Below are 18773 nucleotides of genomic sequence, written 5' to 3' on the forward strand. Positions count from 1 at the left end.
GGGAGGGGGGGTACGTGATAGTCGCTCACCATCGAATGTTTTCTTCAGCCTTCCCTCTGAAAAGTAAATCTATACTTACTTTTCAGATGCCTTCTATCTGCCGAATTGGGGGGTGGGCGATGACATCATGTGATGCATATGTTCTCAGGGATGCGCATATTCACCCATGCTCAAACCCTCACTATCGGCCAAGTCCCAAGACAACATTTCCCTCAGTCCATGTCTGTCTGCTAGAACTTGGTTTAGAAGAAAAAAATCTAATTTAAAAAACCTGTTGAATTCATTGTAATATACTTTTGTATTTATCATCCGCTTTTAGGCAATTTCCCATTCATACTGTGCAGCAATAAGTTACGGAACCTTGTACGCCGTATCGTTCAGTGTCACAGTATTAATCATCCAGTGTGAATCAGTAATGAATCAGTAATGACGTTTTTATGGCGACACTGAGATTAGTAATAAAAAAATAAAATCTCACAGACAAGAGAGATATAAGAGACCATTGTATCGGAGCTAAAAGTAGCATCGGTAAAATACAACTGTCTTCGTGTTCCGGGATAAATATGTGTCAAGGTGTTATAAGTCGAGGAGAGTGTGACGTTCACCTGATCTGTGTCTAATAATAGGCGTTGTATTTGTTAAAAAAATGGAACAGATATTTGTTAAGTAAAAGAATGGTAGACGCCTTATGTTCCACCAGTCTCGTGTCTGTCACGGGTTTGTATACATGTCCGACGTGGATAATGTCAAGATTCATTCATTGCAATGTCAGCATCTACTGTACACAATATTAACATTCAGCATGTAGATACTGAAGTTACGTCAACATACTGTTTCACTTTCTGTTTCAATCTCCCTCCGCCATTCCCGACGGGGGAAATGGCGGCGGGGCCCTATTCAATGCTGTCTTCCACCACAGCATTGAACAAGGATGTGGCAGAACATGCCAGACTTCACAAGCAGTCGGGCACGTTCTGCCGAGAACGGCCACAGCTTCTCATGGCCACGCCCTTCTTTCGGCGCTCGTCAGGCGGGACATTGAATCCCGCCTGCAAAATCCCTGTCGAGCCGGCCGAGAACGGGACAGGGTCATGGTTGTCAGGCTAGCCCGACAGTCGTGACCCTACATTGAATACCCCCCATATGCTGTCCCTAGCCTTAACGCTGTGGTTCTCAAACTCTGTACCCTAGCAGTGCAGGTTGTACGAATATCCATGGTTGCTTACATATGGTTTTATAAAAATGAATGCGATACTAGTTAAGTCACTTGTGCACCTGGACTGTTTGGGATGCTTGAGGAGTGAGTTTGTAAACCACTGCCCAGACGCTAATCCTTACAGTAACACCAACCCTAACACTAACCTATATGTCAGGTGTACAAAGAAATGGCTGGTATGCCTGCTGAAACAATTATATTTATGTAATGTGGCTTAACAGTTCACTAGGACTCAGCGACATCACTGAGGCACAACCCTGCCACGAGTGTGGCTTGTTAATATCCTAGGAGTTAGTGACCACTTTAAGGCACAGGGACACACAAGCTGGCGGGGCACAGGGACACACAAGCTGGTGAGGCACAGGGATATACAAGCTGGTGAGGCATGAGGACACACAAACTGGTGAGGCACAGGGACACACAAGCTGGTGAGGCACAGGGATATACAAGCTGGTGAGGCATGAGGACACACAAACTGGTGAGGCACAGGGACACACAAGCTGGTGAGGCATGAGGACACACAAGCTGGTGAGGCTCAGGGACACACAAGCTGGTGAGGCATGAGGACACACAAACTGGTGAGGCACAGGGACACACAAGCTGGTGAGGCATGAGGACACAAAAACTGGTGAGGCACAGAGACACGCAAGTGGCGGTGCATTGTTAGATATAATAGGGCTACAATTACATGTATTGCTAAATGTGTCTGAAGTTAGTGGATACGATGATAGCATAGTGTATTCCTATGGCCGAGTTAGCTTTTTCTCCTGACCTTTGCTTTTGAATGCTTACTGAACCATTACACAATATTCCTGGAAAGCCCTCAGGTGAATAAAAACAAAATATTTTCAGTGCATGTATATAAAGAATAAGTAATAAAGGTGCCTCTTCCTGTAGGTTTATGCCTCCTGATGACCCACTAGGGCGCCACGGACCAAGCCTGGATAACTTTTTGAGAAAGAAGCCTGTGGTCCCTGAATACAAGAAGCAGCCTTGTCCTTATGGTAAGTAGCTGTGGTCTCTGTATGATACGTTATATGACAAGCTCATAGATAGCTGGAAGAATGCAGAGGTACATTCCACCTGTTCTCCACCATTATAATGTGTGATCTTATGGTTAGGAAAGTGTCTCAGAGGAGTGGCTTACATTCTGATGACCCTGCCTTCTACCCCCATAGAAAGGTTGGTATTCTCTGCCCCAGCCCACCACGGGAACCCCATGTAATAGGCTTATTGATGCTACAGCACGGATTATACAGTCCAGAAATATGAGCTGCAGGAAAAAATGGCAACCAGGCTTTGGTTAAGGAAGAGTCCTGGTATGAACCAACCTTATAACTGCATCATGGCCATTCAGACGGTGTTTTCTAGGCGTACATACATTAGCAGTTGCGATTTCAATTTGCTACTGGAGAGCCCAGCTGCTCCCCCGGGAGGTGATCAGACTCTCCCAATTTGCAACAATTGTACCGATGTTGCAGCAATTATACGCCGCCGGGTTGAAATTAAATTACAGTAGTGGGAATCTCTATGTGCAGGATAGGTTCTGTCCATATTAGCTGCCTTATACTCATAACTGAGGAAGGCAAAAGATAGCAACAGCAATTGCAACACCCACCACATCTGAATTAGGACCTTCGTGCATAGAGCGGTTGGAGTAATGCCAAGAAATTAGGGGGTTATTTTGGTTCACTTTTTCTGACAAATTCCTTCTTGGATGGACAAAACCATGTGCACTGCAGGTGGGGCAGATGTAACTTGTGCAGAGAGAATTAAATTTGGGTGGGGTTTTACTTCAAAGTGAGATCTATATTGCAGTGTAAAATAAAGCAGTCAATATGTACCCTGCACAGAAACAAAATAACTCACCCAAATCTAATTCTCTCTGCACATGTTATGGGCGAGATGTATCAAATGGAAAATGCGGTAAAACCCGGTTTTACCGCATTTTCCAATGTATCAAAAATGATACCGCAGTGTAGGGTATCGCCACCTTTGGGTGGCGATACCCTATAGAAGCCTATGGGCTTCTTTTCGCCACCGGCCGACGCAAACCCGCCGCCTCGCCGACCCCCCCTCTCGCTTACCTTCCTTAAGGGTCCTCTTGGACCCTGGAAGGTAAACCCCCAGTGACGCAGCCGGACGTCCTTCCGGCTGCAGGGGGGAGGAGGAGGCGCCGGGGACAGCTTGCTTAGCTGTCCCCGGCGTAAGGGATGCAGGAGCCGGCTGGGAGGTGACGGAGACCCCCCGCACACCACATTCCAGGTATCGCGGGGGGCCTCCTTCACCCCATCGCGATGCCAGCCGCATATGTTAGTACATATGCGGCGGCATCGCGGCGGGGGGGCCGCGAAGGGCGGCGATGTATTTTAATACATCCCACTATATATCTGCCCCGCCCGCAGTGCACATGGAGATACTTGAAAATAATATTAGTAATGGCAAAAAGAAGAGGAAGAAGTCTCCCAATGGTGGAAGAAGTCTCCCGTTGCCGTGGAGATGAATCACGTTGCATAACTTCCGGTTCCGTTTGCAGCATCATCGGAGTCTCTCCGTGATTTTGCCCAACCAGCAATCCATTGAGAGCTACCCACGATGACCTTAGATATCAGTGTTCATCTGCCCAGCGCTGACACGGGTGGAGGAAGCAGCGACATTAATCCTACAGTACACAGCCAGCGGCCAGACAAAAAGGGACCCAATTTCTGACCGCACACTACTCCTCCACTACTCCTTAATAGGACATGCATAACATACCTCCCAACGGTTCTGCTTTTCGCAGGAACGTCCCATTCTTTTGGGGGGGGGGCGGCAGTGTCCTGCGGTGGGGGCAGTTGGGAGGCCCCCCTGTCACCCGTGAATAGAAGCTGTCTATTCACAGAGGGGCTGGGCAAGCCTCTACAGCGGCAAAAATGGGGCGTGGCCCTGTGAGTATAAGTCACGCCCCCTTGTCCCTAGGCCATGCCCCAAAACTGTCCCTCCTCGGCAAACTGCAAAGTTGGGAAGTATGCGCATAAGGATGTGCATACTGCTCCCTTCCATTCCACTGTAAAGGTGCCCATAGACAGTCCGTTCCCGGACCGTCCGTTTTGTACTATGCGATGCGCGCTCCCGCGCATCACATAGTACGGTACAAAAAGTATGTGCTGCACATACTTTTTGTACTAGCTAAACTTCGCATCGGATCGCATTGCATGCACTAGGCATGCGATCCGATGCGAAGCGTGCTAATTAAGACCCAAACGGATCCGTTTAACGGACCGTGTATGGGCCCCTTAAGTACTGTGGATATTTCAAATTGAGAGGAGGGGAGTACTCATGAATGAAAAGCCTGATCAAGGGGTATGGGAGAGAGAAAGGGCTGGGAACCACTGAGCTAAATGATAGGCAGCATCTAAAATAGGGACACAAGTTGGGCACTAGCAATAAATTTTACATTGATCACTTTTTTCCATGGCACAAATGGACTCTAAATTCTGTGTGTTCTTTACTGACGTCATATGACCAAATAAATGTGGGATTTCATTGGACTACAAGGTTGAAACCGTTCTGTTCCATAAATTACCCCCCCGAGGAATGTTTTGGCATAGACTAGTAGATAAAACGGCTGTAACCAATATAAACCAATGACATGAAAATCTCACATTGCCTCAGACTTTTAAGAGAGAAAGGCTTAAATGGCAGGACCATTGTTTTACTTTGGCGGGGATAGTACCAACTGCTGTCTCCGAGGCACATGCACAATAGTGTACAATAGGGGATCGTCTTCTGGAGTAAGACTGTGCATGACATCTAAATGAATAAAACCGGATAACCCGCCGAGCCTTTGTCCTAGGCCAACAAAAACATGGACTAAAACACCAATGTGTATTTATGTCTGTTTTATATAGAAAGCCAAAGCACTCCAACCAAATAAGCTGTACTTTTTGTATAGGAATCTCTGAGTGACATGCAGCAAAACAATTGTAGTGTGTGTGTATATATATATATCTCTCTTATATATTTGGCTACATCTGTCACTCAAAGTGTGCCTGAAGCTGTAACGCTGGGTGGAGCCTCTGACTCACATGACTGACTCACACGACAGAGAACCAGCCCAGTGAGCCCACAGTGCCAGACTGCCAGGGTCTGCCTCTCCATGTTACACAGCAAAGACACAGCTACTCACCAGACACACCAGGTGAGCGCCCCACACCTCCCAACATGACCCTCTCCAGGAGGGACAGAATGCTCTGTTTGTGGACTTCCATCTTAATTTATGATTGTCATCACCTGTTTTAAACAGGGTAATTGATAAGAAAGGTGTTTAAGCACAGGTGATGGTAATCCATAAATTAAGAAGAAAGTCCAGAAACAGAGCAATGTGTCCCTCCCCCCCATTCACAGCAACCCCACGATTAAATGGCACATGCAAAACACTGACATGGCTATGGTCGACAATGAAAAAGGTTGACATGAGTTTTTGAAGATTTATTTTTCACTTTTTCAATGTTTTCATATTCATTCTCATGTGTCGACATGGACACCAATGAAGTGCCACACTTATGTCAACATTTACATGTGTTGACCTTTCTGTGTTGATTTTTTCTTGTGGCGATTCGCGGCACCCCCCAGCGACCCCCCTCCCGCGATTCACAGCACACCCCCCCAATTTGCGGCGACTCCCGCGATTTGCGGCGCCACCCCGTGACACACCCCCTCCTGCGATTCGTGGCACCCCGCGACCCCCCTTCCCACGATTTGTGCCAACCCCCTAGGCCCCCCTACCGCGATTCCCCCCCCCCGTCATTGCGGCAACCCCCCGCCCCTGCGACCCATCCTGCCACGATTCACTGCAACCCCCCGCGTCCCCCCCTCCCACGATTCGCGGCACCCACACCCCCCCGCGACCCCCCCTCCCGCAATTCACGGCATCCACCCACGACCCCTCCTCCCGTGATTCGCGGACACACCTCACCTCCTCCCCCCCCCCCCACCCCCGCTCGCGATTCACGGCAACCCCAGGATTAAATGGCACATACAAAACACTGACACAGCTATGGTCGACAATGAAAAAGGTTGACATGAGTTTTTGAAGATTTATTTTTCTTTTTTGAATGTTTTCATATTCATTCTCATGTGTCGACATGGACACCAATGAAGTGCCACACTTATGTCAACATTTACATGTGTTGACCTTTCTGTGTTGATTTTTTCTTGTAGCAATTTTTTTACAGTGACAATTATGTGCACGTCAACCTACACAACATCAACCAATTCTTTGTATAATATATAACACCTGCTCTGTTTTACTGTAGGTGTTTTAAGTCAGATCTTTTACTGCTACTATTACTGTTTATGTAAATGCATTCTGAATGACAGCAACATCCTATCATCCTTCTACAAGAATATATAACCAACTAGGTGATTTATCGCGCCCCGTGCCCCCCCTCCCGCAATTCACGGACCCCCCGCGCACCCCCCCCCCACGATTCACGCCCCCTCCCATGATTCACGTCACCCCCCGCACACACCTCCCTCCTGCAATTCGCAACCCCCCCCTCCCGCAATTCACGCCCCCTCCCACGCTTTGCGGACCCCCGCCCTCTCCCGCGATCCGCGGACACCTGCGCCCCCTCCCTCCCTTGATTCACGGCACCCACCACGCCCCTCCCACAATTCACGGCACCCCTAAGCCCCTCTTTAGTCCCCCGTATAATCACACACCCCTATCACTACCCAGCTTCCTGCTCTCCTGAACCGTAACTTTCACCACTGGGGAGTCGCTGACTTTGTTTTGCCCACATGCCCCTATCATGCCTCATAGCCCAGCCTCCTGCTCTCATGTACCCTAACTCCCACCCAGTAGGAGGAGACACTGACTCAGGGCCACCACTCCTGTACTGCCACACTGGACCCTCACCCACTGGCAGAAGCTGCACAGTATCTCCCACCCTCCTCTTTAGTCCCCCTTATGTCCACACACCCCTATCACTACCCAGCCTCCTGTTTTCCTGTGTCGTGACCTCCGCCAGTGGGGAGCCGCTGACTCAAAAACACCCTACTATACTATTGCACACACACACACCTAAACAACATGCACACACAGCCCCCCCCCCCCCACACCCACAAATGTCACTGTACCATCCACACTATCAATGTACATCTTACTCTGTAACCGTTTTTAATTAAACAAAACAATACACACCCCCTTCCACATCATATGCTCTCTATTTAACACATTTCACCTATAACTCAAGTTGCAATACAGGCATCTTTCATACAATTCTAACCATCTTTCTCATATACAAATGTTCACAAATTAAGGGGGCGCAGCCCCTTACGACGGTGTGAAGAGCGCCCGTAGGGCGCGATGAATCACCTAGTATATATATATATATATATACACTATTTTTTTTTTTCCTTTAGTCCATATGTTTTATGGGTGTGATATATTAGGGCAACAATATATAGGTAAGTCATGGGCAACCTGTGGCTCTCCAGCTGTTGTGAAACTACACATCCCAGCATGCATTGCCACACTTTTTCCATTCCCTAATATCAAAACAGTAGCAAGGCATGCTGGGATTTGTAGTTTTACAACAGCTGGAGAGCAACAGGTTGCCTGCAAAAGATGCACTGTGTGGGGTCCTGAGGACCGAGTTTGAGAACTTGTGTTCTAGATATTAGATATAATCTTCAACAGAACTCCCGTTTTAAGTAAATGTATCCCTTAGGGAAGTTAATCCATTTCTACTATTATTGGAATTATAGAATATCTACATCTCCATCAATATCTAAGATTATGTACGGTATTACGAGGAAAGTAGCCAAAGTAACCTTTTTTATTAATTGCCCTGTACAATGGTCCAAATTCTCAGTCTGCAGACAAATGACTGTCAAATGTGTTATTTATCAATGTTTCCTAATTCCCCTCAGGAAAGAAATGCACGTATGGGCATAAGTGCAAGTATTATCACCCCGAAAGGGGCAGTCAGCCACAAAGGTCAGTGGCGGATGAACTTCGTGCTATGTCTCGGAGCAACATTGCCAAAACTGCCGGTGAAGTTGGGTTGGTCAAGAGCAACAGTGTTCCTTCAAACACCAAGATTGACATCAACTCCGACGGGAAGCGCTCCACGCCAAAGAGGCAATCAGACCCTAGTATTAGAACTCTGGCTTTTGACTTGGAGGAGAAACTCCCCACCAAAAACAAATTGGAAACTAGGTCTGTTCCATCATTAGTTAGTCTATCAAATGTGAAACCCCAAAGTACAACTCCATCTAGAAACGGTATGCTTAACAATGTACATTTATCATCTCAGGACCAAATACCACCGGGGCTTTATCCATTCCCCAAATGTGAATCCCCAGTGGATATGGGATATTATTCAATGATGAATGCTTATTCAAACCTTGGCATCTCTGGAACCCGGAGTCCAGAACGACGTTTCTCGTTGGATACAGATTACAGGATAAGTTCTGTGGCATCTGACTGCAGTAGCGAAGGTAGTTTGAGCTGTGGTAGCAGTGGGGATTCATACCCTGGATATAATGACCGCTCCTACGTCAGCTCCCCTGACTCACAGCTTGATGACAATCTGAAATGTCAGCATATTCATCCCCACAGCCATTCAGGTTCTCAAGCATTCATGCAAGGTTACCATGATTCCTTGACAAGAGTCCAAAGTTATGGGCATGAACAAGAGATAAAACATCACCACAAGCCTCCACCACCTTATATGCCCTTGCCCATGCAGCACCCCTCCATTGCGGCCCGATCAAGTTGCCCAAATGAGTATCATGTTTCCCAGAATTCCCCCATATCAAAGAATGGAATTATGGGTAGGCATTTGGTTTCTACAAGAATGGAGAGCATCTCTGATTCACGCTTATACGAAAGCCCCCCACAGCGGCAACACAAAACTTATTTAAGCCAAGACAGTCCCAGAAGCTGGGACCAACTGAACCATGGTGTGGATACTTATGGCTATCGTCCAAATTGCTCGATGGTTACTAACCCTTCACAACCATGCTATGAGAAGTTTGCTTTCCAGAGCCCGCCAAAGAACCAAGACCCATGTTGGCGGGTACCATACTGTGGTGCTCCCCAAGACTCCCCAAGATTTTCGAATACGAGAGAAAAGATCTTTGTGAACTTGTGCAACATCTTTCCGGCAGAACTTGTACGGATTGTAATGAAAAGAAATCCGCACGTCACTGATGCTCAACAGCTAGCGGCAGCCATTTTGGTGGAGAAATCCCAGTATGGCTATTGAAGATAACAAAAAAAAAAACTATACACCTATTGGGGTTTGAAGTTTATTTGTTTTGTTCAGCTAATGCTGAGGAAGGTTTGCTACAATAGCATTTGTAATCTCCTTCCAAGCAAGGAGGTTATATAGTATTTCATGTACGTTACTAACCAAGCCATGGATCTCCAGTGTACCCCACTATGCTCGAGACCTAGTTGTGTTTAAGATATGTATTCGGATGTGAGTGCTCGGTTACAGTGCAGGGTTGTATATAACACTACTAAGAGCAGAGGTAATTTTCTGTTTTTGGAAATGCCTTGATGAGTTGCATTACCTGCAGCCTTCGTAAAAAAAAAAATGGCTTAGGCCAAGCGTTCATTTTTATAAGCATTTTATTTATTATTTATATTTTGATAGTTTGGTGCATCAGGGGTTTTCAATCAAGCACTTTTTATTCCTATGCTCATTTCAGAACGAGCAAGCTTAAAGCACCATCTAAGGAGCTTATCTCAGAGAGTACACCTGTTAATGCAGTTGACAGTGATGTGACGCGTTTCGTGATAATTATCACCCGTAAGAAGAATCGATTGATCCCGTAGACGTCAGTATAAACATTGATTCCTCTAACAGTATTGGTTAGTTCTTTGAAAATAACCTGCCATATTTTTTTGTCTTTTGCATTCCCGCTGGTTAACTCTAGAATGTATTTTTTATTAATTTATCTGTTTCCTAAGAAAAGGATTACTAGCGTTTACCAATTTGAATTAAGAAAAGGACTGATTCTTTAATTAGTGCTTTTACCTGTACATGTAGCTTATTAACTGAATTAAGCATTGGAACACTGTAGATTCTTTGTGATATAGGATGAATATTTTTTTTTTTTGTATAAAACAAAGACCAAACAGCACTGATATTTTATTTTTTTACTATTTAATTTTTTAGGATTTTCTTTTGTTTTGTATTACCAACTAACATGGGTAACTAACAATATATCAACGATTGACACAGTACAGCACTTTCATTGTGGTCTTTGTTCATTTACAGTACTACTTTTTTTTTTAGTATTTATTTAAATTTGATGTAGCCTTTTCGTATATACTGATTCATAGGAATTTACTTTGCCAGACTGTTTGGAGTGAATGAGCTCTTTGTGTTTTTTATGCTTTTGCATTGCAACCTCATGTTAGCACAAAACACTGTCTCAATCCTAAGTACTAAAATCAGCCACACACGTCATAAACAAATGCACGCATACGCACACATACACAAACAAACACGCACACAAAGATGCAGAACTGTGAACAAATCTGTAGCTTGGTTTCACCTGGCTGTAATAAATATCCAATACTTCTTTCTTTTAACCCTTTTGTTTGCCAACATCTCTGAGAGAGATGTGCAAAATATCTGCTAAAAAAATGCCAGAATCTCTCACATTTGTTATATAAATTCAAATAAAAAATGTGTAGAAAAAGATTATATTTTCTATATAAGGTAAACATTGCAGGTTATTATGATGCATAAAAATGTTTGCTTGCCAAATTTCACACCTATTTTGACAAATTCACTTGGCACTCAAAGGGTTATACACCAGTAAATCTTGACCACTGACTAACCATGAAGTCTATTACCACTGATACACTGATACACTGCCATCATGCACTGTTTGAGCTCTGTAAGCACTGAGAAAAGGGGTAGTACTAGAGACATGATTCTATAAACTTCTGTTTTTACAGAATGATTACAGGTCTGTTTGTGTTATTTTATAATCATCTCGCCATCTCATAGAATTGTACATAGTAGTACCAGATTTGCTTGTACAATGGGCAAGTAGCTATTGCTGGCATTCAAAACAGGGGTGTTGTATAGCTTACAGAAACTGTCTAGGTCGACAGTCATGAAGTTGACAGCAGACTGCCTCTCCGCTGCCCCTGCACTGGACACACTTTACCGCTCCCGCATGGTGGATAGTATGAAAAAAAAAATCTGTGAAAAACTTGTGTTCACCTTTTTTATGTGTCAAATGTTGAGTCTCTAGAGGAGAGGATGCAGCACATTTCGAAATTCAACTAGGGAACGGCACCAACTAGCATTCCAAACTGGCTCACTGGCAGTTGGTGTGGCTCCTCTATTTGCCCCACCTATTGCTTGTGTCAACCTTTTGTTAATGTTGACCTTGTACATAATGACTTTTTGTGTCCAACTATTTACTTTTGACCTAGACATTGTCTGTCAGACATCCAAATACCTGGAAACAGACGCTCCTTTACAATTTATCTGTTATGCTACTTTTTCTCAAAAATCTTCATTCCACCGTCTTATTTGCTTAATATCCATGTTACCTGCCGCCACTGTCTTAAATAACGGTATAAATGGAGCAGTAAGCCAAAACCCTATATTACTATATGTAGGGGATAATCTATAAAAGATTATGCATTCACTTACGTACAGTACTCTGTATTGGTGAATGGCATATCAGTATTTTTCTGCTACATGTTAACACTAATATCGCGGGGGGCATATTAACTTAAGAATGAAATGTCCCTTTTATATAATACACTTAGAGCAATTGTTTTTTACATATATATTTTTTTCCTTTAACGAGAGCAGCCCTGCACAGTAAGGAAAGGTAGGAAATGATTCTGTCAGAAGAGAAAAGATACAACAAAAAAATATATATGTATATAATATTTTCGTAAGAAAGCACAACAGAAGAACAACTTTTTTGAGGAATATTTTTTTTTTTACATCGTAAATACTTAAAAAAAAAAAAAGGAGCAGAAATATATAGCTAGTCCTGCACAGATTTATTTAGGAATGTTTTAAGAATTCTACACGTTTACATTTGAATTCCAGACATACAGTAAAGTTCAGTAACGTGTAATTAACTATAACCTGTCCTCTGCTCATTTGTATTTTATGTCCGAGCAAGCAAAATCTTATTGAATATAACGATACTGCAGAAACATTTGTCAAGTATTCGTGTACCATTCTTTTTAACTGGCCATGGGAGGAGTTGTCTCAAGTAACCAATCAGTTTTAAAGACAGTGACAGAAGCTGATTGGTTGCTTTGAGTAATCTCCACTTTAGCTCTCTCCAAGGCTTAATACAGGTTGAGTATCCCGTATCCAAAATGCTCGGGACCAGGAGAATTTTGGATAACGGATTATTCCGTATTTCTGAATATTTTAATATTTCAATGATGTATTTTGAAGTATCTTGCATTTATGCTGTATAAACACATAATATACACACAAATATATTTTATTACCACATAAAATACACACAAACATATTTTAATTGTTCAAAAAACAAGGTTTCAAAACGTGAAACAAAATGTGTCTACTATCTCAGCACTGAATTTGAATGCCAAGCAATCATTTTCTTGCACATATATAGTGCCAGTTACATATAATGTCCCCAGTGATGCTGTTACATATGTCCCCAGTGAGTTTTTAGCAAAAAAAAAGTTTTTTTTCACTTTCTGGAATGTCCGTATTTCGGAATAATTCGGATAACGGATATTCGGATACGGGATACTCGACCTGTACATCTCTCCTATTGGCTGATGCTGCCCAAGTCACAGGATGAATGTCCAGTTTGGCTACACACATTACTTTGGAGGGTTAATGTTGTCACAATATGACTTCTTACACATAGAAATCGGTCGAGAGCATTCAAGCCCCTTATTCTGTTCTCCCTCTATGGGGGTCGTGGACTCCCATGAGGGAAAATAGCCTGTGTAATTTGTGATTTCAACTGTTGGGCTTCTGACAGTCTGGATTCCGATGTTGGAGAAATGACCTACAGAATACCAACTGTCATGAGTCATCTGGGACCCAGGCCTAGTTGTGTAGTCAGCATTAAATAGACTCTTTTCATGTCACCCGAGATTACTGCTACATCCAAAGTGTACAATTTAGGCAAAGTGATTTGACAATACACTAATGTGATAATATATTGTATAGGGGTAACAGCAGAATTCAAGTTTGCTCCATGCATTTAGTAAAACATTGAATAAGTAGATACAAGTTTCCATTTCTAGACAACAAAAAGAATGTTGAAGCAAGTTCTTTACCTAATGGAGCCACAAGGGAATTGTTAAAAGTTAAATAACAGTAGAAGTAATGTAAAAGAATATTAGTTTTGATAATGCAAATAATAGTAGTAGTAATAATATAATAATAGATTTGTTATTCTTTATATGCCCAGTCAATAATACATTATTATAAACGTGCCAAGTTACTATCATATGACTAATTTAACTTTATTCTGATCATTGAAACCACTATAATTTAAGTCAAAATATAATATTTCATATAATAGACAGGTTAGTAATAATAGTTTTGAACTGATTGATGGTACACTCCTAACACTTGCAATGAGATCAGCAGAACATATTTGTAACCATCAGAAAGAGGGCATGCAGTGTCCAGTATACAGTAAAGCTGGTTTCTGCCAAGGTGTCTATAGATGGTCATATACTACATGATAATTGTTGCAACCAGCCAATTAAACAGCTAAAACACAGTTTGGATTGTTTGATTTGGTTTTCAAATCTGTCTGATCCACCCAACTATATTGTTCATTCACATTTATTCTATGAATGGAAATAGTCTCCATAAACCATGTCTGGCAACCATCCCCTGTCCATGTTGGCTACTTGGCGTCACGAACAGTGAAGGGTACTGAGTAGCCAGCTTCATTGTGAATATCTGCAAATTGGCAACACATTTTAGCCATCCACATACAACAAAGACACACCTAGCATACCTTACTCACTTCTTTCTGGGGGCTGGATGAGGACAGGATGGAGATGAATTGAAGTGTCTGCCTATGTCCCTGTGCTGCCCTACTGCCTACACGGGCATTTTTTTAAAGAGCTTGTACTGCCATCTTGTGAAGCTCGAACTGTTCCAAATCCGTAGTAGCCCCACGCCTATCTTGTCATTAAGCACAAAATGACATCTTTGTGTTGCATCACTGCATCTACCCTGTGTTTCCTGAAATATTTTACACCCACGTGCAATGTCTCACTTTCTATTATTTTCTCTTAAATTAAGGATATTTCTTGGTACTATTTATTGTCTTGAAGTGTTGGTTTGTATTGCACATGGGGCTTCACCTAAATGCTTCTGTAGATGAAATAGTGATTCTTTTTGTTTCGGATTTATAGAACTCTATCTAGGTGTACGTACGTAAGTGTAATAGTACTAACCAGAAAATAGCCTCCAAGTTGATGCAAATTGTATCATTTTAAGTGAATTTTTTAATTTATTTTTTATACATTCAATTGATGCAAAGGCTTTAGGCAGTATTTCATCTAGCATTCAGAAACCATAGGAAATCTAGGTAGTAGTAGATAATTTCCTCTTACGTTCCAATGGATGGTAAATAGAGGACACTAATGATCAGTCTGCCTCTGAAAAACATCCAGATTTAAATTCACTAGATCACAAGTTCTCAAAAGTCGTTCCTCAGGTGCAGGTGTCCTCACAGGATCAATTGAAATAATAGCTCCAACTGTGGATCTTTTAAAATGTGTCAGTGTGGGGTTCCGAGGACCGAGTTTGAGGACAACTGAGCTAGACTTTACAGTTGTGACTGAATTTGGGTGTTTAAAGTATAAAGAGATATATATACAGTCCAAAATAATGTCAATCGTTTTAACAAGATGAAGATGAAATAATGCCTGAAAATTACAATGAAATGCCTTTGGATTTGATAGCATTAAACTATTTGTGTAACACTGTGTGTTGCTGCAAGTAGGGTTTGCGTATTCAGAAAAAGATTCTGATCGGCATTGCGTTTATATGAATTAAAGTGCAGCTGTTGTCCTCACAGAGTGAAGGGGGACATTTTATAGGCTGCACAGCCATTCATGAGAAGATAGCCCTATGAGTGTGCTGGAAACCAGTGATGTCACTAATTCCTAGTGATCTCATTTCTCATTCCTGTTGCCGCCCACAAAATGTCTTCCTCCGCTATGTGAAATATGCACTTTAACTAGTAATCTGAACTGTGTTCAGGATGTGTTCTTGTATGTGGCCAGTTCTGGTCCTTTATTCATTGGTGGATAATGATTCTCATCAACCTGACGGGAGTGGAAGTCCAACAAAAGCTGGAGTACCAGGACTGCACATTTATTTTCTACACGGTTTTTACAGAGCATTAATTACAGAATCTGCATGTATTCTTTGTGCCAGAGAAATAAATGACGAAATCAAGAGTTTACACAAGTGAATGAATGTATTTTAAAGTAACACAGGGAATAGATTGTGGTTGGTATGGAAACATTTGCCTTTTAGCTTTCCAAATATTGTATGTTTTCCATAGCATAGCCCCAATCACATCATAACAAGTTGCATGCTTTATGAGAACTGGGAGTAATCATTTATTGGGTGATTCGGGGATGGTCGCACTAGCAAGTTGCCACAGCTACTGCATCTTTAGGTTAATGTTATTCTCTGTAAAGACGCCAGACTCCCAGAATGCCGAGCTTCTGTGTTACTATCGCACAGTATGGGCAGCCATGTTGTTGGCAAAACAAAAATAGTCACCTCATGAATATTAATTAGGGTCTTGGTTAGGTCTCTTGCTCGTAGTTAAGTCACAGCCTGCATTCTCATCCATATTTGCCCAGTCCTTAAAATGGCTGCCTCTAATATATGTTTAGGCAGGTGCAGGGAGGGCTGCATGATACTAGGGAATCCATGAAGGTTGTAAGTTGGCTAAAAACAATCTACATTTTTTTTGACTGAGATGTTTTGCATGCACAGTAGTTTCTGTAGTGTAATATGAGTTTTGGCAGAATAACTGTACTTGGTATGTCAAAAACATATAGATTGTGTATTTTTCTACATATTGTTGTGCAAATGATCATTCATATTTGTAGTACTGCATTTGGTATAGTTCATAGAATACAATTGTAATGTCAAATTCAGACCTACAGTATTGGAACGCATTTAATATAACATACCCTCCAAGATGGCCCATTCCATTAGGTACAAAATGCTCTGTTCCTGGACTTCCCTACCAGTGGCAGTTACAGAGGTGGGGCTCCAGCACAGTCCAATATTCAAAAAGGGGAGCCACACCTAATCCCACTCCAAACATCACTGTCCTGGACTCATTGGCAGTTGATGTGACCCCCCCTCTTTGAATGTTGGACTGTGCTGGAGCCCCGCCTCTGTAACTGCCACTGGCAGGGAAGTCCAGAAACAGAGCATTTTGTACCTAATGGAATGGGTCATGTTGGAGGGTATGATATAATAATGGTGCTGAGAGCCACGGTATTCTGTCAGCCACCAGCTATAGCTAGCATAACAGGAGAGATCATGTGACTGTGGTTTCTGTGGTTCCCCTATATGTCTTCCTGTTCCAGGTTATTCAATGGACCAATGAGATTCTCCCAAATGAAAAGGAGTTCTGTTGTAGGACTATTCAACTTTAAATATTAAATAAAGGTACTACAAAATCTGTGTTATTTCAAAGGATTGGCAAAATATTTGTGCCTCCTTTTACCTAGCCATTTTCCTACTTACTTTAACCATACCCCATTATGGAACAACCTCATGTCCACCAAAAACAAAAAAAAAACTGTTGGACAGTATATAATCCAAATGCCATTGTTTCCAAGGCATTATCTAAAGACAGCAACTGCAACACTGCCTCTGCAGTCAAGGATTATAAGTACTGAACAAATCTATTATTTCCAAAATAATGATGAAAAGTGATCGCAAACTTTATTTTTACACCACATTGTAAACACATTGGTATAATGCTACCGGGTGTAACGGATTCCTGGATTGTTATTGCTGACCGTATTACTGTGTACTGTATCATTTGGCATAAAAATACAACCAGCAGGCTTCCTCATCTATGTACAAACCTCACAGCGAGCAAGACGATCAATCAATACTGCATTTTATTAGATTGTGTTATTAAGCATGATCTTGGTTGTTGTCTTATCCGTTTCTGCAGCAGCGGAATTTTTGCTTTGTACTGTAATTAAGGCAAGACCGCGTCAAGACACAGAATAAAATCCTGTTTACAAGCTTACAATAAGTTCATTGCAATAAATGTAAATCAAACAATCTGTAGCTGTTTAAGGTTATGTTGATACCCTTGTCTTAATATTGTGTAATTGAGTTTTTAAATCTGTCATTTAAAAAAATAAAAAAATGTTACCACAATGTATTGGGCTGAATGTTCTGTAGACACTTCTTTAACTGTGTGATATTCGTTATATATATATATATGTCTAGTGTCTAAGCCATATTCAATGCTCTTTTGCAAGCTGTGATAGCGAGCAGTTCTAATTGCTTGCCGTCACGGCTCGCGGGTCAGTATTCAGCTGACCCCCTGCACACACCGTTTCCCCCTCGCTGGGTTTTTACAGCGAGGTGGAAACGGCATGTGCGGCCACCAAAACAGCGAGGCTCGCAACTAAATTCAGCGGGCTACCTTTATTACCTGTGAACCTCACTGTTTAATAGGAATCCTCGCCGTCCTCTGACAGCAAGGATTCCCCCAGTACGTTGAATAGGGTGAGTGACTGGTGTGGGGGTGGCTTGTTTTCAGCGATCCTCACCGTTAACCTCCTCACCGGCCGAATTAAATAAGGCCCTCTGCGTGACTCTGAAACACTGCCATCTGTTGGCAGCAATTAAAACACCACCTACTAGCTTTCGAAGCATTTGCTTCGAGCGAGCTTACACTGCCATCTGTTGGCACCGAGTGAAACTACATCTAGCTTTCAAAGCCTTTGCTTCGAGTGGGCTTACTAGTATACTATATATTGCTAAAAAAATCAATATAAGTGATTGGATTTTTTTTTAAAGTTGCCTATGAAAATATTTAATCACTTGCAAATGAAACAAGCATATAGTAAGTGGCATGCAGAATGAAAAGGAATATTGCTGATAAATGAAGCATAAATCCAATCAGCATATTTAATTGTAATAGAAAACTGAATCCCAACTGACTTTTTTAAACATGTGTCCTTAATTAGTATAAAGGTCAATATTGGTAGGGAACAATATCAAATCTCTCTCTTTGCCATCATCTCTCAATCTCTCTGATGATCCCCTCATTCCTTACTCTTTCCAAAGAAAAAGTAAGCGGGATCTACAGCATGAATGCCGCGTGTGATGGCCAGGAGGCTAATAGGATAAGCAAAGCAGAAATTGTTCTCCTCCAGCCTGTATTTACCAGCAGCAGAAAAAAGATAAAACAGGCTGTGGTGAACATTTTTTTTTGTATTAATTAATGAAACGTAAACTTAAGGCTTTTAGTGTGATTATATATCTGAAGTGGGTGGTAT

The 18773-nt window shown here is 42.3% G+C and overlaps 1 protein-coding gene across 3 annotated transcripts in view; it reads left to right on the top strand.

The window, feature by feature from the left end:
* The window catches only part of ZC3H12C (zinc finger CCCH-type containing 12C), a 105765-nt gene extending 88130 nt beyond the window's left edge, over positions 1–17635 (top strand). For all 3 annotated transcript variants that reach the window (XM_083169993.1, XM_083169992.1, XM_083169991.1), the window contains exons 5-6: positions 2114–2220; positions 8135–17635. In XM_083169993.1, the coding sequence (XP_083026119.1) occupies positions 2114–2220; positions 8135–9474 (1447 nt within the window). In that variant the 3' untranslated portion in view covers positions 9475–17635. The remainder of the gene's footprint in view (positions 1–2113; positions 2221–8134) is intronic.
* The last annotated feature ends 1138 nt before the right edge of the window (positions 17636–18773 follow it).

The sequence above is a fragment of the Crinia signifera genome, chromosome 2 (assembly GCF_055691185.1).
Source record: "Crinia signifera chromosome 2, ASM5569118v1, whole genome shotgun sequence".
NCBI lineage: Eukaryota > Metazoa > Chordata > Amphibia > Anura > Myobatrachidae > Crinia > Crinia signifera.